The 25615-nt window shown below is 37.5% G+C and overlaps 1 protein-coding gene and 2 non-coding genes across 3 annotated transcripts; all 3 read right to left on the reverse strand.

The window, feature by feature from the left end:
* Positions 1 to 978: 978 nt before the first annotated feature.
* On the reverse strand, positions 979 to 18462 carry LOC129266221 (uncharacterized). The gene is made up of 13 exons (XM_064103779.1): positions 18150 to 18462; positions 15358 to 15642; positions 14151 to 14808; positions 13504 to 13524; positions 12812 to 12868; positions 11810 to 11922; positions 10565 to 10632; positions 9951 to 10168; positions 9008 to 9172; positions 8090 to 8326; positions 6011 to 6277; positions 4343 to 4466; positions 979 to 3201 (listed from the first exon to the last, which is right to left on the reverse strand). The coding sequence occupies exons 1-13, from the start codon at positions 18165 to 18167 to the stop codon at positions 3192 to 3194; spliced, it is 2241 nt and encodes a 746-aa protein (XP_063959849.1). The 5' UTR covers positions 18168 to 18462; the 3' UTR covers positions 979 to 3191.
* A 1674-nt stretch (positions 18463 to 20136) lies between these two features.
* On the reverse strand, positions 20137 to 20207 carry TRNAG-CCC (transfer RNA glycine (anticodon CCC)). Its single transcript has one exon. It is a non-coding gene; the product is annotated as a tRNA-Gly (tRNA).
* A 397-nt stretch (positions 20208 to 20604) lies between these two features.
* On the reverse strand, positions 20605 to 20675 carry TRNAG-CCC (transfer RNA glycine (anticodon CCC)). The gene has a single exon. It is a non-coding gene; the product is annotated as a tRNA-Gly (tRNA).
* Positions 20676 to 25615: the final 4940 nt, after the last annotated feature.

Consider the following 25615-nt stretch of genomic DNA (forward strand, 5'->3'; position numbering starts at 1 on the left):
ATTTTCCTTCACAGTACTTGAAATATAGAGCTTAAATTAACACTTTTTCAGATCGGAGTATCAAATATTTTAAGCTCGCGCTTCGCGCTCGCATTATTAATGTAGGAAGATCCCCAAGTACTCACCCTTTCATGATTTACAAACCATGAATAGTGTCCGGTTTCTAGGTCTAAATCTCGAATTTTTCCGCTCGTGCTCGCATGTTTAGTTTATCATAATAACGATTAGATTACAAATTTTCATGATAAAAATTGTATTTAGAGTGCTCAGATTCTAGGTCTAAGTCTGAAACACGCCCACGCATGTCTGTTGAGATACACAGCCTTTTCTCTATTAAAATCATCCAATTTCAGATCAGAATATCAAAAAATTTCTGCCCGCGCTTTGCGCTCGCATAATTAATGTAGGAAGATCAATTCGCAGCCACAAATGCGTAGTCTTCGCCAGATCAGACGTATCTTTTGCGTTAAGCATAACAGCAAAGACAATAACTGCAGCTTCCGCCTAGATTATAGGCTATTGTGGCTATGGCATTTTCTCTATTAAAATCATCCAATTTCAGATCAGAATATCAAAAAAAATTTGCCCGCGCTTTGCGCTCGCATTATTAATGTAGGAAGCTCGCCAATTACACAAAAACTGCAGCGGCCGCCTTGCTTCAATTCGCAGCCACAAAGGCTGTGACTGGGCGTTGTGGCGTGCGCCTGTAATCCAAGCTGTGGGGAAGTTACAAATTGATGCAGAGGTTCGAGCCCTGGTCACGTCTTTCGGATGGTGACGTTAAAGGTCGGTCCCAGACGTAAATAATCATATCTGATTGATACACGTCTGACAAAACTCAAATACACACACACACATACATTTTCGTTTAGAATTAACGTTCTTTGTTTGCTTGTTTCTTTCGTCTCTTTGGGTTACAATTTTATATGCTTTGAGAATTCTACACGTGCAATAAAGAGTCCGAGAATAATACAAAAATAATATATAAAAGATATATATTTAATGGTCCGCAATGATTGTACAACATCCACTAACCAATAAAATGCAGGCATCCGTTAGTAGGGAGTTCTTGCACTGCGACGCAGAACGCTTACAGGTGCATAGAAAATCTATTGTCAATTTGCCTCATGACAAAGAGCAACCAAAAAGAATTAGTGAATCAAGACAGCAGTTTCTTCCAGTGGTGTGTTTCATAAAGCTGTTCGTAAGTTAAGAGCGACTTTAAGAACGACCGGTGAACCTTTCTTACGCGCTAAACCATCGCCAATGAACGTTTTGGTGTATCCCACTTACCACAAGAAAGGATCACCAGTCGTTCTTAAAGTCGCTCTAAACTTACGAACAGCTTTATGAAACACCCACCTGGACTCTAGACAAAAGACATATATGCAATTTTCGTCAGCTCCGAAACTGCTGTTCCGGTTCACCAATTTTCGACACCCCCCCCCCCCCTCCGGCTGTTTATTTTGATTTGATTTGCATTTTTAGTAAAATGATTTTGTTCTTGGATTCGTTCTGCGATGCGGTGGCAAAAACTCGCTATTGCACGAATACATTTAGTACCTGATTATTGTATCACGATTGCTGGCCTACTGCCCACATCAATCAATAAGGGACATTAGTTTTCATAAACATGTTATATGAAAACAAAACATGGGACTTACATAGCTGGTGTTCGTTTCATAAAGCTGTTAAGTTCAGAGCGACTTTAAAAACGACTGGTGATGCTTTCTTACGCGCAAAACCATCGCTAATGAATATACCATTTGCCATAAGAAAGGATCACCAGTCGTTCTTAAAGTCGCTCTTCACTTACGAACAGCTTTATGAAACACCCACCCGGATTCATATCATTTTTTTTATTTAAAGGAGAACGATTTCACACAGTGTCTATAGTAGATTGGAAGTAGGAATGATTTAAACTTCGATTTCATATGAATCTATCGAAACTTTAAGTTAGAATTTCATTTATCTTATATTATACATTAAAGTTTTTATTTCTATAATATGTTTTTCTACTCATGTGCATATTCGCAGTAAAAGACAATGAATACAATCATACAATAATACAATTTCATAAAATATAAATATATGTGCCTATGGAAGATTTCATCCATTGAATATTAAATGACCGTGCTACGTGCAGGCCTATATTGCATTCCAAAATATGTTGGATAAAAATGCGATTCGGCAATTAATAACATGAGATACATTTTGCGATTTCGCAAGCTCGAAATCCCCTCGAATACATACAATGCAATGAAATGACAAAGCCTATTACATTCAAGAATATATTTTCTATGTTCATTAAAGGAGGTGAGATTAAACCTACAACATATACAAGTTTGTCATCTTATTATTCTGTTATTGATAACAAAACTGTATATTGTTAATATTCGATTATATAGTTATTTCAAGATTCAGTTACAAAAAAAGAGAAGTGCATGTATATTCACAAATATAATTTGTATAATTAGAAAGGACGATAAACTTGATAGAATTTATAAATTATCATTCCTATTATCTGAAAATAATATTTGGTGCATGCTCATTTGAAATAAAACATGTTGGAATGGGGTATGTATCGAGACAGCACTCCTCCAGTTCTAACGGAAAGCAAGAAAACAAATATGAGAATGAAATGGAAGATAAAAAAGAGATAGGGGTAAAAGGAACAACGGATATGAGGAGTAAAAGGGAAACCAAGAAAGAGTAAATAAGGGTGTAAATAAAATAGGTCTCTACTCCGTTATCTAATTGATACAATAGATGACGTCACAATTCAGTCGTATTGGCCTGTCCCCCCCCCCCCCCCCCCCTCTGAAACATTATCCTGTCCATTTCTCACTGTAAAAACGCTGCTTAAAATTTTAAGCACGTTGTTTAAGCCCGTAAGTCTAACAACAATTGTTTTAAAAAAAAAAACAACTGTTTAAACTTTTTAACAAGTTGTTTAAAAAGTTTAAACAATTACAACTTTTAAACAAATTGTTGTCAGAGTGACATGCATAATCAACGTGCTATTTTTTTTTTAATGTGTGCACTGTTTTTGGAATAAATATATCCAGCCCATTTCTCTTCTCCTGATGAATTCTGTGCTCGCAGCAATATGTCAGGAGATCCTCTGACAATGTTTATACTTGATAAGGTCTTCATGATAGATACATGTATGAGCATGGTGCACGTCTCTGTCAATCCGCACTGTAAAAAAAACATAGCCAAATATCTTGAGCTGAAACATCGAAACTCATTGAGGATATTACGATTATTATATCTAAATAAATAGAGTATAATTTGTTGAGAAAAACGCTGAAAGTTTCGTGAAAATGTGATGACAAATAACGAAGTTAATGAAATTGAAAATTGAATAAAAATTTGGGAGAAAGAGTTATATGCACGCGGTCATGAATATGCAGTAGATGGGCCGATGATGTCATACCCCCACTTATATCCAATTACATGAAGTCATAAATATTTAATATCTCCAAACAAGTGTGTATGATATGTCTCTCTTGCAACAAAATACGTTATAGCAATGATTTTCTCACACATTAAATCAGTCCATCTATATTATATATATATTTTTTTCCCATTCTTAGAGGACAAAAAAAATAGATTCAAATTAAATAATTTCATGTAATCAAATATAAAATAATAAGTGGGGAAGTGATATCATCAGCTTGCGTTATCATGAAAACATGCTTAGAACTGTAATACCGAAATAATGCAAAATAATAACAAAGGTCAAAACTTTTTTGCTACTTGTCGTCAGTCTTTGTTTGTCTGATTTCACTTCTTTTCTGTTCAAGTCATATTATTTTCAGCCTGGAGTACCCCTTTAATTTCAAGACATTTCATTACATCCGTTCCATTTCCACATGGTCTATTTTATACCGCTTTTCGATCAAAATGTCAATCCGTTAAATTGTTTTTTTTAATATCTTTTTCCCCTCCACAGGGATTTTATTGGCAATCAAAAATCAATAGATACAGAGTACAATGAATACAATCACTGATATAAACAATGAACTGACAAGTGTAACAAAAAAATTTTACATGTGGAAGTCAAACAATAAAGAGATTTTTCAATCGAAACCATCTTTTGTCAATCTGCGTTGTTTAAAATTAAGTTGGGCAATGTATTTCTCATTTTGGTAATAATTGATTATTGCGGATTTAATGATACTGAAAAGAGGAATTGTATTTGATTCATATTACTTTGCATCATGTTTGAATGGAATATGAAATGCAGAACTGAATTTAATTTAATTGAAATGTGGATGGATAGACGGGTGGTTAAGTTCATAAATTATGAATTTGTTAAATGGATATTATATCTTACACTCTTTCGCAGAGAGTCCTGGGCCGAATCCACGTACAAGACCAATCATGCAGTCTTTGACCAAACAATAATACTACACAATTCTCCGAATTGTAAGAGTTTGGTTGACCTGGGTGCCATAGATCTAGACAACATCAAATAGAGATTTTAAAAAATGAGAGTAGGCTCCAGTGTGTATAGATAGGAAAGTAATTGTGGGGGTAAAATACATCAGAACAATGAAAAATACATAACCATATCATAATGTGAAAAGAAAACGTATACTAGTACTTAAAAAAGTCATAATAATAGACAAGTGTTGAATATGGAATGATAATGGAGAAGGGGGGGGGGGGCAATTTTGTACAGAAAAAACAAGCCCCCCCCAAAAAAAAAAAAAAAAAAAAAAAAAAGAGGATTTCACACTCAATTAATGGTGATCTATCACACTAAGAAATCCCGGTGCAAATGGGGTGTACGATACGTGCGTACACCTCGCAATACCATCGAGGTGCAAGTTAGCTCTTTTGCGAGAGTACGTGTCTGTTGTGCACCCCTGTACTCTTTGCGTGCACCCCACCAGTCTCGCTGATAGACGTATGGTATAGATAAAGTTGATTTGTGATCGAAGATTACCCGAAATAACAATGCACTAACGCCACACTTTAATAATTTTTAAAATATTCAATATTTATGTGATAATTGTTTAAAAAACACATTTGATTACGTATACATTTGGAGAAACAGTAAATAGAGCTACTTGAATCACAACTATCAGCACAAGTCAAAAAAGAAGCGGATCATATCCCTAGAGACCTCCTCCCAGATTCAGCGCTTCTCGTTGGCATAGCGGGAAGAATCTTGATTACAGAAACAACGAGGTGAGTTCGAGTCCCAACCAAGGTAACAAAAAATCGATACAGAAAGTAAATGGACCGAAAGTCTCGACAGTCTTCTTGTTATTTTAGGTGGGGTACATTATGCACCCTCAGGGGTAGACGTTTACACCCTCTAAGGTGCAGATGGACACCCCAAATACGTGTGCACCCCTATGGGTACTCGTATAGGAACAAGCCTGTGCACCCCTAGGGGTGTAAAATTGAACCCGAATTTCTTAGTGTGTATGTCAGGAAAAATTTGACAAGCAAAAACGTCCTCGCTTGCGAATGTACGGCATATATTTCCCTTACAAGATATTTGTTAAGGCTACGAAGGAGGTGCCGGGGGGGGGGGCACGGGTCGGGTGTGCCCCTACCTGTATGGCAGGGGCCGCGCGGAACCAGGGGGGGGGGGCTTTTTTCCAAAACCGTTTACAAAAACGTAAAAATTACCATATGATTGTAATTTTTAGCATGGTCAGCCCCCCCCCCCCCACTTTTGGCTCAGCCCCCCCACTTTGAAAACCGTTCCGCGGCCCCTGTATGGATCCGCCACGGGAGGGGGGGGGGGTTATCGAGGATAGATCACAGATAGTCGCAAGACTAATTGGGTAAGTCCATTTATTAATGGTCACGTCATAGTACATCCTACTGAATCAATACAAAGCTATATCCAATTCAATTAAAACAAACATTTATTTTCTTCTATTTTTCACAATTTTTTTTTGCTATAAATTATACATTAAAAATCATTTGTCATAATATGAATATAGGCTATAACATATTTGTTTTATAAGCATTTTACACTCACTGCTCTGCGATCCAATTTGACTCCCATCCAGGCAATCAAAACGTCTTTGTGTATCGTTGTCGTCACATCCAACCCAGACAAACCCGATACCGACATCGCCCAGGAACTCGAGGACGAAATCCATTTCGGACCTCGAGTTCGGTACGAAGGGAATAGAATCGAGTTCGGAGCATAGTTGCACGGCCTGCTCGTAAGTGACCGGGTCCGCCCAGGCGAGGCGATAGCATCCGTCTGTTCTCCGCAACCACCCAGCCGGACACGTCCGATCTAGGAACAGGACAAAATATGAAATTCATTCATATCTTTTCATCTATTTAATCATAGGAACAGACTGAATATATTTTTATTAAAAAACTAACAACAAAAATAGACAGGATATAACGACACTTGACAATGGTGAAAATCGTCATCATCGTCGTCGTCATTATTATCAATAGTTTTCCCAGCTTTTCACTAATCTTCTATTTATTTCATTCGTCCAATGAGATGAAATGTAGCCATCGACTTCGGGGGCAGGGGTGATGATTTCAAGTAGTAAAAGGAGAAGAGGGAAGGAAGAGAGAGACGAGAGAAAAGTATTTAAGTTGATGTTATTGAACGTACAATCCCGCCCCCCCCCCCCCCCCCCCACTCCGGGGTCGGAAGGACCGCATGCGTGTTCCCAAAATGTCCGGTAAAGGAGTACTTTTTCGCGGGACAAGTCCGGCCCGCGAATTGTAAAAAAGGGGGTGTATTTGTATTTTCACTCGGAGATTTCTTTTAAAAGGGGGTGTTTTTTATCTCTCTCTTTGGACTCTTGAGAAATTTTTAAAAGGGGGTTATGAAATATCGTGAATAACATAGAAAAATAGTTCAAATCCCGGGATTAAATTCCTAAAATTCCTGCTAGTTTTGAAAGCTCATTAAGGATTATTTCATTTTGAAAAGTAAAGTACGGACCTTTTGTTGGAATGAGAGCTCACCTGAAATAGGGGGTACATATTGAGCAGTGTTCCGGATTTAGGGGGGTCTCCAAGGCAGAAAAAGCCCGCAAAAATCCCTCGAAAGGGGGTTCAGAAATTTTGGCAGACCTTCGATAGGGGGGTGCTTTCAAAGGGAGGGAACGAGCATAGGCGTACCCTAAATAACACTGAGTGGGAGGGGGGGGGCCGGGCGTACAATACCCGATATAATATACAACTGAAGAACAAGAATTATGTCGCGATTGAACGAACATTGGTCTGAACTCCCACCGAAATACTATATGGCCCGGCGTATTCTGAACTCTGGTTTAAAGTTGTGGTTTAACTATGGAGAGCTAATTGGAGCACAAATCCCTAACAGTACACATTCAATTTATTAACTCATAGGACACGCAAATTGTTCATAATTGTCTTGAAATGATAACTGAAGTATTTTTCTTCATTATGAAAGCAAAAGGAAACAAAATAGTAAATATAAGGAATATAATATAGACAGAAATTTTGAATTTTTGGCTCCCCACAATTTTAGGACAGAGGTAAACCGTGGTCTAAGTTAAACCTGACTTCAGAATACGGGCCTATGTGTTAAAAAAATGCAACAGGCCTTCCCCTATAGAAATCATTCCTTCTATCGAAGTAGGCGAGCATCAATGACAACAAAATAATTTAATCATTACATGAGTTTACTCTACATCAAATTGGGTCCAAGATTATAACTTGTTTAGTTTAATTAGTGATTTTTTGCAACGGGAAGGGGTTCAAGAACACAGCAAATGCATTAAAAATACCCGTCACAGGACAATAAACAGTTGGGAGGTCTTTGTCGAAAGTAATTGGTGAACCAGAATAGCAGTTTCATCCTACGTTTCTGACCTGACAAAAAAAATAAACATATTTCGCTCGTCCACACTTCAGATTCACGGAGGAAACTTTTGCTCTGATTCATTAACTCTCGGCAAAAACCTCTTTGTTATTAAGAGCTTTTGACAATAGATTATCTTTGTTCTTGAAGCCGTCCCTGTTGTAGTTGCGAGTACCTCCCTAATAATGACATATGAGAAACGAACGTAAAATGGTCGGAACAATTTTTCTATTTGAGGACGACCACTTGTTATACCTTTAACGGTAACATTGAACGAACATTGGTCTGAGTTTCCTGAGGGATCCATTGCCGTGGCAACTACAGTATATTCCCCGGCATCCCACGATCCTTCGGTCATATCGGTCGTAACAGTCACGTGACCAGAATCGTCATCGACTTCGATGGGAGGCCATGATACATTCGCAGAAAACTCGCCCGTCTCTAGGTACACGACTTTGTCTTCTGGGCATACAATGGTAGGTGGTGTTGTGTCTTTGAGAAAAAAAAAATATCATGATTCATGTTTTACAAATTATAGTGTACAGTACTGTTAGAAAATTATCTTACCAGATTGCGTAATCTTACAGGAAATTGGTATTTGGTGTCTGGAACCTTAAAAATTTCCTTAATTAAAACACCCTTTTCCCCTTTTTAAACAGACCTGTTCTGTTAAATTGCAAGAAAAAAATCCTGTTTTATGAATTTACAGAATGATTCTGTTATTGCTTTCTGCAAAATCCTTTTTTCTTGTAAAATCAGGGTTTTTTAACAATGTACATGATAACGATTCATAGAAGAATATTTTCAATCTTTCTAAAATTAGAGAAGATTAGATTTTTAGTTTGGTAGTTATATTATATACCATGTTAGCGTGATAATCTCTGAAGAAGAATAATAAGTAGGAGGGAAAATAATTGAACAGTTTTCAGGCTGTATTTTTCAACATGGACTCAAATAAACTTGACTCATCCGTTAGAGCAAACTAGCAATCATTATAATCTGGTTTATGTCAAACTTGACATTAACTTTATATTTTTTAGGAGAAAACCATCATTAACTTTCCCCCTAACTCAAATTAAAATGTCAAATTAAAGGCACTTATACTACTTTCATATCTTATAAAGATAGAGTATACTTCCATATCTTATGAAGATATAAAATATCCTAATTCACCTGGTGTTTGTGTTGTCTGTGGTATTTGTGTTGTTACTGGAATTGGTGTTGTTGCAGGTGTTGTCGTTTGTGCTGATGTTGTCGTTGGTGTTGTCTGCGTCAATGTTGTACCGGCGGACGATGCTGTTGTCGGTGCCTCTGTAACGACACGGACATCCACGCCAACTGAAAATTATGAAAGATAAATATATCATGGACTGTTATACAAATTTAGTCTGATCGCAAACTGAGAAAGCAGAAAAATGGCCGAATGCAAAAGTTTTTCCAAGGGGCAGGACGCGAAAAAAAAAATCGAAGAAATTTTTAAGTGAGCGAGCGAAGCGACCGAGCATGTAATTGGGGCGATTTTGCATTTTCCTAAAATAAATGAATTTGAAAGATATTTTGCACACTTTTTGTGTTTTGTTGTTGTTGAAAATTTACAGTAAAAATTTAAGTTTTTCAAATTTCAGGGGGGGGGGGTAACTGACCCATGCACTCCACACCTATTGCACAGGGGGTGGATGAACTATTGTTTAACCCCCCCCCCCCCCCCCCGAACAAAAGGTGTAACGCAAGGATTTATGCCATTGTAGTTGACATAGACTTACCGGTTAAATTACGATGATTAAGAAATCATAATAAAAGAAGGGAATCTCCAATAATACGAATCGAGAGCCAGAATTTGCGATGAATATTGGCATCTTTCCAACAAGACCGAAGATTTTGTTTGTCCACATCGAAATCATTTTCTACCTATAAACCTTGCTTAAGGATAGATATGTAACTTATATGTGGTTAAAATGACTACAAATGTTGCATACAGACCTGTCAGTTTACATTGAAGATCAAAATCTTTCGCCTTCATGGCACAAGTGACGCCAAGCAAAATAATAATGAAAATTATAACAATAATAATTTTTATATTTAATGATAATAATAATAACTATAAAAAAATGAATACCATCGTTGACAACAAACGATGTCGAATCGACACCGAGTTCGTCCAGATTTCCTTCATCAGCAGCCTCCTCGATGACCTCCTGGACTGCGGCTTGAACGTCCTCCTCAATCTTCTTAAGTCGGTCATCGATTGAGCCTGCAGGCGTGGTCGTCTCCCCCGGGGCTGTCATTGGCGGAGAGAGAAGCATGATTACGAAGTCAACGATGATGCTGCCAGGGCTAGGGAAGATAAAACCATATTCCTGATTCCTCGGAGTGACATTAGATACCAAACCATAACTACATTCTTATTGGAAATCAATATTATTAATTATCAATTATTTACTTTAAACCGTATTTTGGTTGGTCGTACAATGACATGCGCTCAGATTTTAATATCAGATATTAGGCCTATATACAAAAAAGAGAATATGTCAATTATCATTATCAAAATGATAGTGTTATCAACCATTTTGCGCTTATGGTAATTGAACATTTTTTTTTTTTTTTTATTTTTTTTTTTTTTTTGGGGGGGGGTTTCGTTAACGTACCCCTCAATGGCCTTTGGTTAAATTAAAGTTGTTTAAGTATGTATTACTTTGTCTGAGAATTTTATACTAAACATGCTAAACGAACCTAAATCCATTGACTTGCGTCCCATTGTAGACGTCACCGAGATCGCTTCCATAGAAAACATCGTCCATCTTCAATGAAAAAATAAGCGATAAAAAGATAATTTTCAACATGCCATGGATCTGGCCACGGAGGATTATCTATTGTTACTTGGGTGCTGTCAATATGATCATCACCCCCAGTAACAACAGAATAATCCTCCGTGGACAGGGCCCTGTAACACGCTGAATAGAAAACATGAAAACCCTGTAATACCATCATTATTCTCCAATATGAATCGGGCACCACGGATATTGTGGTAAAATGGATGAATAAATCGATATTATGATAACAGAAACTCAAGATTTCAGACGACAAGATTTGAATCATGGAGGTATAAACCAATATGGAACGTTTTAATGTCAACGATCTCAAGAGGAGGATCTTAAACGCTTAAGCCTATAGCGTACACCATAATTATGATTCGTTGACATCCGAATATCAAAGAAATTCTATTAACTTCTGAATAAATTTTACTTTCATAGCCTTGAAATTAACTTAAAATGTTGTCATTGTTTTAGTCTCCATTTAAATCCAATTACGATTTGAATTTTTAATTGTCTAATATTCATCATCTTTTAATGTAGTATTTTATTTTTATTCTATTTCATTATATTTGATGAATTCTTATTTACACTTGCTCTTTAAACATTATTTATTATTTATGTACACCCCAAGTCCTTACATATGTACCTGTTTTAATTGCAAATGTTGCTTTTACCCATGCATAACTTGTGAACATTTTATTGTAAACAGGCTAATTTCAGCCTTTTTGGCTGTGTAACATGACATTGTATTGTTTTTATACGAAATAAACCATGATTGAATTGAACTGAATTGAATAATAGCATTTGATATGAACATTCTATCCAATAAAATCTTAGAGGTCAGAGTTCGGTTTAGTGGTATGACTACTTTCAGTCTAGATCGAGCCTCCCTGTAGGAGTAAAATCAAATTCTGCTCCAAATCGTAATGATGTCATCATCGGCTGCGACTTGAAGCCGATTTGGACTTTCAGTTACTCAGACCAAAGGGCATGCCGCAAAGTAAAATTCTGATTTTATTATTCCTAACATTGTGCTAAACATCGAATAAAACAATTTTATTTCTTAGAAATAAGACTAGGAACTCTCATATTTAATTAAAAATGCGATTTTATCCGAAACGGCGTGGTATCGGATCGAAAGCGCTGGGCTTTAAGTTCTTACCGTGTTGGTAAAATTGTCTGCCAGCGAGCGATATTGAGGCGATAGGTCGTTGTTGTACTGAGGGATGAAAGCACGATTGGACAGCCTAACCGTTGCATCCAGATTAACCCCAACTAGAGAAGGTAGAAGGAACATCAAGTTAAAAGATATTGAGTCACGGTGAATTTCAATTAGTGTTGGACTGTTGGGTCTATCCAGATGAAACCCCGTAGCGCAATGAGCCAAACATTTTGAGGGGGCAAGACATAACGCATGGGGCAAACAATTTCATCAAAGTTGCTAGCGAGCGAAGCGAAAAAGCTTAAATTTTGACATTTTTGGTATAGAAATCGAATTTTTGGGACACATTGTGACATGCTATTCGAAGAAGGATAATATGTTTCACAATTTTTTTCTTTCCTTTTCTTCCTTTTTTTCTCGATCGAGAAACTTTTTTCTTGAGGGGGGGTGGATTGTCCCTCAACATGGCCAAGCCCCTTACGCCGGTGATGAAACCTTTGCAGTAGACCCTCACGATCGCAAGAATTTTGGGGGAATGGGGTTGGAGTTAGTGAAAAATTGCCTTAGATCCATACTCGGGAATAGTAAAAGTGCATACAAACAGCGTTATCTTTTCTGAAAGGGGCTACTTCTCGTGAAAGTTTTTTACAGCGTTTCTTATCTGAATACATAGAGATGTTAATTATAGACATCTTTGTCATCATTATCACCATCATTATCATCATTATTCACATTAATATCACCATCGTCATCATATTACCTTCATCATCACATCGTTATTATCACCATCATCGTCAACATCATTGTCATCATGATCATCGTCAACGTCATTACAGCCATTATCATCGTCATTATCATAAACATCACCAACACCACAACCAGCACCATCAATAGCAAACAGTTCTTCGTCTATGATGGGAAACCCGTTGGCTGTTTTTTTTTTTCATTCCCTATAGTCAGTGACCACCCGGTTTCGGTAATCGATGGGTTAATGACACTTACCAATGACTATTGATCCTCCTGTGTCTGTCGGGCCAGCATCAGTTGGTTGCATTGTTACTGGATATAAAACAAATAATCATTAACGTAGATTGGGGTGTTGCAAGAAAACTACAGTGAATAAGTTGGTGCTAACTTTACACCATCGGTGTTCATATGGACCGCACAAAGGAATTTACATTAGTGTAAAATTCATTACGCCATTATTTGCCATTTTCAAGGCCAAAAGTAAACCACAATATGATATTTTGATGCCAAACTTACGATCTGAATAATCAATAACTATTGATCACTTTGGTCCATATTCGGAAGTCAGTTTTCACTTAGACCACGGTTTAACTCTGTGCTAAAATCATGGGGAGCCAAAAAATATAATGAAGAAATATACTTCAAATACTTCATTTATCATTCCCAGACAATTTTTGAACAATTTGGGTGTCATATGAATTAATAAATTGGGTGTGTACTGTAAGGGATTTTTGCACCAATTGGCTCTCCATAGCTAAACCACAACTTTAAACCAGTGTTTGATTTAAACACGAGTTCAGAATACGGGCCTATGAGACCTAAGTATTTCGAGGGAATTTGGGTATATTCATGTATGCCATAATAATCTGAACTGCCGCCATATTGATTGACATTGTTTAACACAATTATTTAATAACTGAAACAATGTGATTAATTATGCAACTCACCTGTAGGTAATGACTTTTGTCCTGAATAAATTTGAAAAAAAAAAGAAGGAAAGGGTAAGAACTACAAAGTCCACAAAATCATTTTTTTTTTTATTAATGAAACATTCATAAAGAAATTTTGAATTCGCTAGTAAAAGTTATCGTGTGATCATACAAAACAGTACACAAATCAATACAGTAGTGGGTTTGAAAATTTTCATTAAAGAGGATGAAAATAAACACAAACAGAAAGAAAAGAGGAAAGAAAGCTACCTTAGTTGAGGTTTTGCAGGCATGGTCGTTTACATGACATCAATTTTGACCAATGAGAGGAACGGATTATTCGACATTCTTAAAGAGAGGTTTATAATGAAATATAACCTATATTACAAATACAAAGAATACAGTATGAAAAACAATTTTCATTACATGAGGAAAAGGAAGAAAAAGAGGATTTATACGAAAAATACGAAAGGAAGAAAGAAGAATAATAAAATAACATGGGAAAGTCCCATAAGAATTAGCGAGCAAAGAGACCCGCCTTCCACACACCCTTACACACCATAACACACCCCCACCGTCTCCCACACACAGAAACCTACATGCACACATACACCCACACCCCACACTCACTGTTCACATGCATAGTACGACAATAATACATATACCTGTCGAGAAGTAGATGATCATGAAAACGATGGCGATTAGAACAGCGAATAGACCCAGCGAGATAAGAATCACCACCGTCCGATTCGCTTTCGACCCCGCCTTCGACACCACGTAATCCAGCATCTCATCTCCCCTCGACCTCGCCCTCGATTTCCAGCTCATCCGGTCGCCAGCTTGGGCCGCCGCTTTCTTCTTCTGCGCGGCGATGTCGTCGCTTTCGTCATAAACGGGAACTTTCCGAGAGCGGTAATCGCTACCGCCTTTGAGGGCGTGCACATCCATCTCGTCGTAGCGCGCATTGGTCATTTCCTGGGCGGGAACCGCTGGCAAGGCGTCAAGCAGTTTTCTTTGATTTGGCGGCGGACACGATGGATTTGATGAGTGCTGGGAAGACCATTGGAGCTTCGAAGCCTCGCGAGCAGCCGCGGCGTCGAATTCCTTTACCGGTTTGGTCGAGAGAGCGTCAGACTGTTGGCGGTTGGCGTGATACGAAACGCGGTTGTGAAGCGGCGGATCGTTGTGATAGAATGTCTCTGGATCATCAAGATAACCTTCTGGTTGGAAATCATCTTCAGTTTGGAACTCTGGATTTTCATGTTGTTCTTCGTGTTGAAATGATGGTCCCAAGTCTCCCTCTTCTTCCGTATATTGATTGTCCTGTAACAGATGAATAAATGAATAAACATATCATGATTTTAATTCTTCGTAGAGCGGCTCATATTGTCCTAATGGTTTTTTTAATGCATTTTTTCAAGTGAACTTTTTGGCTTGATTTCATTGTAGATTATAATATTACATGATATCGTACAGCTTCCCCCACCCGCGAAATAAGGGCATGCCTCCCCAATCAGATGCAGCGGGACGGTTCAGTGAAAGGGGGGGGGGGGGGTAACCCGGTGCCAAAAAAAAACGTAGTAAGATGGTAATTTACGTTTTTACACTATTTTATGATTTTTTTTGGGGGGAGGGGGGGCTCATCCTGATGGGGGGGGGGTGAGTGGCCTTATCCCCCTCCGTTTCGAGGCCCCTGCCCATTCACGGCCTTTTACCGACATTTTCCCGTTATGAATGGGATCTTCGTACAATCTGCGATGTTTAACCCTTAGGTCGAGCCGGATATGCTATTACCACTTGCACCCAAATAGATCTTTTATTTTTGTTTATTTCTATTTTTTTACAGTGTACGATTTAAATGGGTGTACTCACTGCTGGAAGATCTGTATTGACGTTACGTTTGATCACTGGCAAGCGTCTTTCCGGCCCATCCGCGGACTCTCCTCCAAGATCATGCTCCTCGTACTTCCGCACCAGTCCCTTGACATCGACTTCGATCTCCTCGTCGAGAACGCATCTCACTCCTTGCTTCAGACCCTGGTCGTCATCGGGGTTGGTCAATGAAGGGTCCTCGTGGACCATCCGAGGGCCGAGGTCAGGTGGTCCGCCCGGGGGTCCGTCTCCTTTATTTGGAATGGTCCAATCCTTGTAGTCATTCTGTCACAATGATCATGATGATAGTTAGATTTGATGAAGTTACAAAGAGTTTTGAATGGATAGAATAAAATATATCATATATTGTCTTCTCACCCCCCCCTCAAAAAAAAAAGATAAAGAGAAGAGGTTTGCTATACAATATATTGTACATACGATTGCAGATGAACCCCAAAACATTATCAAACTCAAATAGGCCTACATTCAATGAAAAAAAATATATATATCTACATGTACCTACAAACTAATAATCATATTATCAATAATGAAGTTACGAAGACATGAACATTGAATGAAATTATTACATAAGCATAAGTAAACCCAAGAGACGGAATAAAAATACTGATGACAAGAAGAGAAGGATATAGCAAAAAGTGAGGTACATAAATAAATATTAAACAAGCACATCGACTCTAAACTGGCACCCTCCTCCAACTAGAGGTAAGTTCAAAATATATAAATACAGAAGAAAGAATGGATGGAAGGAGAAAGTTACAGAGAGGACAGTGATAGAGGAAAGGGGAAAGAGAGAGAGAGATTAAACAAAACACAGTTACACACCACACTCACACACAAGCGCACCCCCTACGCACACCCTCTCTCACAAACACACACACACACTTTACAGGTGTTACTCCTGGCTCTGATATTATATTTTATGATTGACAGGTAAAAATAAACAGGAAACGTTCAAAGTTTTATTTATTTATAAGGCATATTAATTGAGTTTTGCGTGAATACCAGATACACATGAATTAATGGTTGGAATGAGCAGATGATGTCACGTCCGATTTTTTTTTCTTTAGTACATGAAGTTATGTATATTCACATTATTTCTCCAAGAACTTAAAGGAGAATGAAACCCTTGAAAACAGCTGAATCCATATCAAAGAGAAAAATCAAAGAAACATATTGTTGAAAGTTTGAGGAAGATTGAATGAATAATAAGAAAGTTATGAGCATTTGAATATTGAGATCACTAATGCCATGTAGATCCTCCTATTGGCAATGCGACCAAGATCTGTGATGTCACACACGTACAACTCCCTCATTGCTTTAGTACTTATTTCACTTATATTCTCACTTTTATAGAATCTATCACAAGGTGAGGTGTTCTCTTTATGAGAGGACAAGTACCGAGGTTTCACAACATTATATCATTGATGAATCATTTTTCATATGATTAGAATGAGCAAAAAGAAATGTTTTGGGGTATATTTTCAGTGTCCCAAAGGGGAGAGTTGTTCATCTGTGATATCATAGATCTTGGTTGCGTTGCCAATGGGAGGATCTCCATAGCATTAGTGATCTCGACATTCAAATGCTCATAACTTTTCTATTGTTAGTCCTATTTTACTCAAACTTTTGTTGATCTTATTCTTTGATTTTTCTGCTTTTACAAAAGCTAACTTGCTCCAAGAGTTTCATTCTCCTTTAACAAAAATGGATTGATAACTGACTTAATGCACAAGATTCGGGAGGCGCGATAGCTCAGTCGGTAGAGCGGAGGTTTCGGATTCCGGTGACCCGGGTTCGATTCCCAAGTGGTGCGCTAGTGCCCTTTGGTAAGGCATTTATCCTCATTACCAGGTCCCTCTGAGAGGCCTTAAGCCGTTGGTCCACTGGTTGCTTGCTCACAGGCATTCGTGCTTTCTTAGCAGTCAGGTAAAACAACCTCGGTATATTCATAGCTGCAACTTTTTTTAAAATGAGGGAGACATAGTGTATAGTATGTTTCACGGTACACCATGTATCTTTCTTGGGCAAGTGTTGGTCCTGAAAACGACCACCCAAACTTGACGTTTCGACAAGTGTGTTCTTGACGTCTTCAGTGAGACATATCACACACACATGCATACAAATATGAAATAATTTGGATTTCATGTAATTTCATAAGAAAAAAGAAAAGTGGGGATATGTTACCATCAATCCACCTCATGGATATTCATGATGACGTGCACAAAATATTGCTTAACTTAATTCAATAACGTTGTTCTATGCTTTCAGATTTTGCTGAAATTCTCAGCATTTTGCTCAGTGAATTTTACATTTTATTTATTTTCAGCCCAGAGTACCCCTTTAAGCAGTAAATTAGTCAATATACTGTCTTTATACTGAAGTCAAATAAAAAACAAAAGTGACATAATTTTACTCACATCACACATCATCTGTGTGATATTCTTGCTTAATTCACCGAAGCAATTATTTAAAAATTAGATTTTCCTCATTAATATACTTCGTATCGGGTTTTTTTCGTGGTGGTGGGGGGTTATATTATACATATCATATTATATGCAATCTGAATTTCCTTTTCAACCCCCCCCCCTACCATTCCGCTGCCTCTCAGTTTCTCCCCCTCACTCCCTCTCTTAATTTCTGGCTTTTAAACATGCAAAGCGAGTTACTGCGCACACACACACACACCCTCGAATGAATTTGACTTTCGAAATAAAATCTCTTCCGAAAATGATAAACATACACAATAAAAAATTAGATTGCGATCACTTTACCTTCTTAGCTTTTGGCATCCCTTGGTCAGGAGTCCTTCTCTGTTCCTTCAATTTTCCAATATAAAAGACTCAAGCCTGGTATAGCTTACAATAATCTACAAATAAAGGCGTTCCTTCGACACTCCGATTAAATTCCGTAAAACTATATCCTGAAAATCATAGGTGTATGTGACAATAACATATACATATCGACATCATACAGATGTGTCTTCGGTTCCCCAAGATTTGGCCTTTCTGAAATTATTTCCTGGTACGATACAATAAGGAGTATTAGTAAACCTTTTCAGACAGGTAAATGTAAACCTTGTTACGTAATCGTCCTCATTCATTCGTGCATTGAAGCGCAGCCATTCACACGATTTCTCGCTGTTTTAGAGATAGAGAGAAAAGGAGACAAAAAAGTGCAACGTGAAAGAAATAAGAAGGGGCAATTCACTGACGTCACAATGTCAATTATAGAAACTCGGCAGTATCGCATTGAACAGTTTATAATTACGATTTAGCGACAGATGTACTATACATATACAGATAAAAAAAATAAAAACATCAGTTATCAACGTAATAATGTCGGAGTATATAAGATTAATGGACGATAAAGATTCGCAAAGGCGCATCAGCTAGTTTTTGGGTGCGCCGTATGGGCAGATCTAGATTTTAATAACACTTTTTACAGGCACCAAGGGGGCAGGTCCCTGCCCCAGTTGGAAGCATTGCTAACCATGCAAAGAAAAACCGCAACCAGGTTGTAAATTTTACTTTTTTAACGTTTATTGGAAAAAATTTGGGGGCCACTATCCACATGCTTTGGTCTAATTGCCATATCGTCCACTCACCATTTCGTCTAATTACCAGTTGTTCCAATGGCCATAGTCCATATACCATTTGTTCTAATAAATGGACGAAATGATTGAAAACAAAATGGGTATTAGACCAACTGGTTATGAGACGAAATTGTCACAGACGAACTGGTGATTAGTCGAAGTGATAATTGGACCAAATGGTTGTTAGATGTATTAGAATTATATTAGATGTATTATAATTGTATTAGACTTAATGAAGATAGTGCATGGTGAGTGGACGAGTTGGCAGTAGACAAATTGCAATTTACCCTTTGAACTACCTTTACCATGTTTATACCCTTACCAAATGTTATACAAGATTTGAAACACCAACGACGAGGTGTTTACTTTAATATGAATAATTATGAAAAAAATACATGTAAGGCAATTTGACTGATGCTTAAATGTTATTTAATTAGTCGTTGAGAATGTCTGTTTTGCAGATATTTCACCTTGCTTATACCACTTTCAGTGACTCGCTGATCCTGCGGACCATGCAGTCCCGAGCTAATTCGTAAAAATTTTAGTTTATTAATGGCGCGGGCTAAAATAGCACACGCCATGATGCCCGGGCTGGTAAGGTGCCGCGTTTATCATCACCAGACCCATTGGCGTAAATCCCGGGGGGATGTGGGGATATATCCCCCCACTTTTTGGAGAGGGGGGATGGCGTGTACAAATATCTCCCCACTTTTTAAGAAAGAAAATATATTTTAATTAATCCGTTAGTAAAATCTTTGAATATATGTCATAAACAACCATCATATTTTAGAATTTCTATTTGAAAATGCGATTGAAAACCAAGAAAGTGGTTATTTTTGGCTTGCTCGCTTTGCTCGCTTATAATTATTTAAGAATTTCTGTTAGAAAATGCCATTAGAAACTAGAAAAAAAATTATTTTTGGCTCACTCGCTTCACTCGCTCGCAAAATAAATATTAAAATGTGTGTAAGAGGGTCTGTGGGGGTCAGTGAGAGTGTGTGCTTATACCTAAGTGTGAGATCGACAGAAAAAAAAAATCGTCAAAAAAGTCAATCGCCCCCCCCCCCCCACTCCTCAGAGTAGATTTACGCCGGTGACCAGACCAGCCCCATCCCTTATGTGCCCGAGTATGTGAATGGGTGATCGTAAAAGGCCGACAAAATTAATGCACTGTCGGGGAATCGAACCCCGGTCACAAGAATGGGAATCTTGTATGATACCACTACACTAACAGTGCTTTCTTGACAAATTTGCTGGAGTCTAATTAAAAGATTCAAAGATTAATTTCATTAATTCTCTCTTGTGGCTTGTGCAGGGACCGCGGAAGCGGGGGGACTGGGGGCTTCAGCCCCCCCCCCCCACTTTTTCCAAAACCGTGTACAAACACGTAAGAATGACCATAGAACTGTGATTTTTTTTTGCATGGTCAGCCACCCCCCCCCCCCCCCACTTTGAAGTCCGTTCCGCGGCCCCAGGCTCTTCCGTAAAAAAAAAAAAAAAGATTATTAACGGCGCGGGCTAAAATAGCACACGCCATGCCCGGCTGTTAAGGTGCTGTGTCAGCACCAGACCAGCCCCATCCCTTATGTACCCGAGTATATGAATGGGTGATCGGAAAAAGGCCGACAAAATAATGCACTGTCGGGGAATCGAACCCCGGTCACAAGAATGGGAATCTTGTATGATACCACTACACTAACAGTGCTCTCTTGACAAATTTACTGGAGTCTAATCGAAAGATATATAGCTTCATTTCCTTCTCTCTTATGCGTTATTCATGCAGTTGGATGCACATCTTTGTTGCTCTCATGATATGCAGTATCAGTAGATTAAAATGTGCATATATTATTCGGATATTTGGGAATGAGTCTATATTATTTCGATCATAGAATCCAACTATCAGTGGCGTACCGTGGGTCAAGGCATTGGGGGAGGGGAGCACCAGCAAAAATTTCGAGTCACATTTTACTATTTCCTATGAGATTGCTTCTCTTCTTGGGTTTTGGTGTCCTTTAAAATGGGGCAATCACTTTTAGTAGTCATAAAAAAGAAGCATATGCCACTCCATAAAACAATAATAACTCGAAGTGCGAGGAAATATATTTGGTGTATATTGACATGAAAACGGGAGATTTTAGTACAACAGGATTATATATCTCGTTAAACCGACAAAAATAATGCGAGCACCAGGAACAATGAAGATATAGGCCCTGAGCAAATTATGTTTCATAAAGTTATGAAAAAATGTTTCTTATGTAATATAGCATAGCATAATTGAAATATAATATAACATTAAAATGAACAATAATTTCTTCTTTCCCGCTAAATTTATCTTCCTTTCTCCCTCTTTTTCTCCTTGTCGCCGTTTTTTTTTGGCCAGCCGATTGGGGGGGGGGGGGGGCACGTGCCCCCCATGCCCCCCCCCCCCTCCCCGTAGTTACGCCACTGCAACTACTTTACCAATTCTACTGGTTGATTGTGGCGCTTGGTAATTTTTTTTAAAGAAAATGTGTCCTTATTAACAAGTTGTAAATATCGTTTTAATCTGGAAATATCCCCCATGCAGTGGCAATAAAAGTTGTGGAACGGCAATTTCATGTTTAACCATGTGCATTTGAATTCACGCGTTATCGTTTTCCCGGAGATATCGGTCATTAAAATTTTAAAATCAGACGATGGGATTCATTCAAATACAGTAGAATACATTTATAATCATTTGAATAAATTTATGGTTAAGTCTATTTCAAATTTGATCACTTCAAGATTTGTCATGTGCTTTTGATTTCGTTTTAAGGCAAATTAAAAAGGTTCGTTAATGGTCTTACAAATCAACGAATGTACATTTTTATTCAAAACTATGGACAACGAAATTCGGCTTGAGCAACCAATTTAATTTTTGAGAGTTCAAATTAATGATGTGTAAATTCGTTTGTTTTGCATTGCATCTGTATTTATTATGTAAATGTATAAGTATCATAAAATTAAAATTGTTGTGCATTGTGACTAAATTAGTGTTTGTTTAGCCAAAATTTGAATTTCCAAAATATCTTAATAGTTTTCATCAAAAACACAATTTTTTGCATCTTTTGCAAAGGGTATTGCGTTTCGTTTAAAAAGGTATTAAGGACAATTTTATATTTTTCCTTTTCACCGACAATTGTGTGGGCATTTTTATGAATATATGTTCTTTTTAACTTTATTAAAAGTCCCAACAAGGGCAGATCAAGGAGTTTCCAAGGGGGATTTTGTCGGTCAGGAAATTTTGACAACTAAAAAAAATTAAATTAAATTAAAAAAAACACTGCAAAATCGAGGTCATTTGTTCAAGGAAAAATTTGACAAGCAAAAAAAAATACCTCCCAAATTGCCTGTGCATGACACATTCCAGTAAAAAAAAATGTGCCTAAAAAAGTGGGTCCGCCACTGACATGTCCTTTTTAGGCCTATACATATTTTCAAATTTATCATAGGGGATCCTCTGTATAATAATAATATGAACATTTGTAATGCGCCGGTATCCATCATAAAAAGATGCTCATGGCGCAATAAAGAAAAGAAAAGGAAAAAGAAAAAGAAAGGAAGGAAGAAAGAATGAAATGAAACCTACTAAAAAGAGGGGTAGAATAACAATTACCTAAAAGCTTGCGTGAATAACCAGGTTTTAAGAGAACTTTTGAAAGTGGTGAGACAAGAAATATTGCGGATTTCTATTGGCAGTTTATTCCATAGGAAAGGCCCAGCATGTTGAAATGATCGACCCCCCCCCCCCCATGAATTATGAGATTGTGGTAAAGCGAGTAAGAATGAACTAGAAGACTTAAGGTTGGTGACATGGTGACGATACGGGCAGCATTATGTTGGAGTTTCCTAAGGCGATCTAACTGAGATTGTGAAACATTATATACTAAAGCATTGCATGGCATATTTGGAAGGGATGGCTCCATACCACCGTCTATATAGTAGGTCCATGATACCACCAACCGGTGCCATTATTAGGCCTTATTTCTCGAAAAAATATATTATTAATACTAAATAGGTTCATTATTGCGGAATGAAATAATCGCTAGAGGGTATTCATTTGTCTCGCAATCTACATATGGTCAACAGGGAAATTCGTGATCGCTCTCGCAAAAAGTGTTCACTAGCTTTCTAGGAAATTCGTGATCACTCTCGCAAAAAGTGTTCACTATAGCTTCTAAAGCCCCTCTCTACTTCTATCTATCTATCTATCTATCTATCTATCCATCTCTCTCTCTCTCTCTCTCTCTCTCTCTCTCTCTCTCTCTACTTCTATCTATCTATCTATCTATCTGGCTATCTATCTATCTATCTATCTATCTATCTATGTCTCTATCTATTTATCAGTCTTCTATATCTATCTTTCGGCATCTAAGTGTATCAATCCATCAAACTTCAATTTTCTTTCTATTATATGTATCTGTTTATTTTTATTTTGTCTGTCATTCTATTCATTTAGTTAATAATTTATATTTAGAAAAAAAACTTTTTCATAACTTTTCATTAAAAAAAAGTAACTGCAAAAGCATGTTCGGATTTCACTCATATGACTGCTCTCTGTACATGAAGTGCCGAGGAACTCTATATGCTCTGATCAGTAACTGTGCAGATTGCATGCGGTGGTGTGGGACTCGCCTGTGTCGCACGCTGCAACCAGCGACGTGTGTAGACTCTTCACTATTCGCTTTGTGGCTATTTTTGCGGAAAATGCCTTCGCCAGGCCAGGGTGTAAAACGGAAACGCGCCCCCCGGCGACGCTCGTGAAAGCTACGGCTAGTACCGCCCACTGACTGTCCAGTGTCCACATCCTGAAGATTACTGCTGGCTAGCGACCGACGGGTTTCCATTCTCGGCCGTTCTCTGATTGGTCAGTTAAGACAGTGCGGTGTCTGTGTGTTCCGTGTGTGTATGTGTGATGCGAAGCGTGCTGTACATGTGTTCACTGGATTTGTGGGCATAGACTAGATACCCAGTCGTTTTATTGATTTTAACCTTACAATTAATAACAACGCGATTAGGGATATTTTGTTGCTGTGTGTGCATGTGAAGGATAGAAGTTTCTTACAGCTCTTAATTAACTGACTCTCTTTCCAAGCTTAATATTTAAATGATAATTGCTACATTCCAAGTTTTTGGAAAATAAGGGGCTTTTATTTTTTCCTCAGTGTATTAATTCTCCCATTACATCGAGACAAAACAATGTCCACTGTACATTGAAACCTGCCATTCAATTGACTATATATGTTTCAGTGTATAATGAAAATGGAAACATGCCGGTCAATTGACTATATTTATTTCAGTGTATAATGAAATTGGAAACATGCCGGTCAGTTTACCATATGTTTCAGTGTATAATGAAAATGGAAACATTCCGGTCAATTGACTATATATGTTTCAGTGTATAATGAAACTGGAAACATGCTGGTCAATTGACCAGTGTATAATGAAATGGAAACATGCCGGTCAATTGACTATATGTTTCAGTGTATAATGAAAATGCATGGAAACATATGCCGGTCAATTGGGTATGTGTTTCAGTGTGTAATGAAAATGGAAACATGCCGGTCAATGGACAGTGTAAATGGAAACATGCCAGTCAATTGACCAGTATAATATGAAAATGGAAACATGCCGGTCAATTGACTATATGTTTCAGTGTATAATGAAAATGGAAACATTCCGGTCAATTGACTATATGTTTCAGTGTATAATGAAACTGGAAACATGCCGGTCAGTTTACCATATGTTTCAGTGTATAATGAAACTGGAAACATGCCGGTCAGTTTACCATATGTTTCAGTGTATAATGAAAATGGAAACATGCCGGTCAATTGACTATATGTTTCAGTGTATAATGAAACTAAAAATAAATGCCAGTCAATTGACCAGGATATGAAACTGGAAACATGCCGGTCAGTTTACCATATGTTTCAGTGTATAATGAAAATGGAAACATGCCGGTCAATTGACTATATGTTTCAGTGTATAATGAAACTAAAAATAAATGCCAGTCAATTGACCAGTATAATATGAAAATGGAAACATGCCGGTCAGTTTACCATATGTTTCAGTGTATAATGAAAATGGAAACATGCCGGTCAATTGACTATATGTTTCAGTGTATAATGAAAATGGAAACATTCCGGTCAATTGACTATATGTTTCAGTGTATAATGAAACTGGAAACATGCCGGTCAATTGACCAGTGTATAATGAAATGGAAACATGCCGGTCAATTCTGTTCATTTTCTCTTTCTCTTTTGTTCTTTCTATCATTGTCTATCTACTAAAGACATATGTAATAAAGATCAGACGCATGGGGATTTTTTTTTTTACTTTTTAATTTAATTTTATTTATTTATTTCCGTTTCACAATTTCATATTCTTTGAAAAACAGAAAGTAACAAGAACGTTTTTCATCAGCTAGATCATGATGCATGTATTAATCATTCATTAAGATTTCACATTGTGAATAAATGTGCAAATTGAAAATCGCAATTTAAAAGACAAATGAACTTCATTCTTTCATTTTTTCAATAAATTTTGTTTGTTTAATTTATTCACCATGCAACACAAAAATAAAACGTCAGAAATATAGTATACACATTGATATAATGATACATATAG

The sequence above is a fragment of the Lytechinus pictus genome, chromosome 8, assembly GCF_037042905.1.
Source record: "Lytechinus pictus isolate F3 Inbred chromosome 8, Lp3.0, whole genome shotgun sequence".
NCBI classification, from domain to species: Eukaryota; Metazoa; Echinodermata; class Echinoidea; order Temnopleuroida; family Toxopneustidae; genus Lytechinus; species Lytechinus pictus.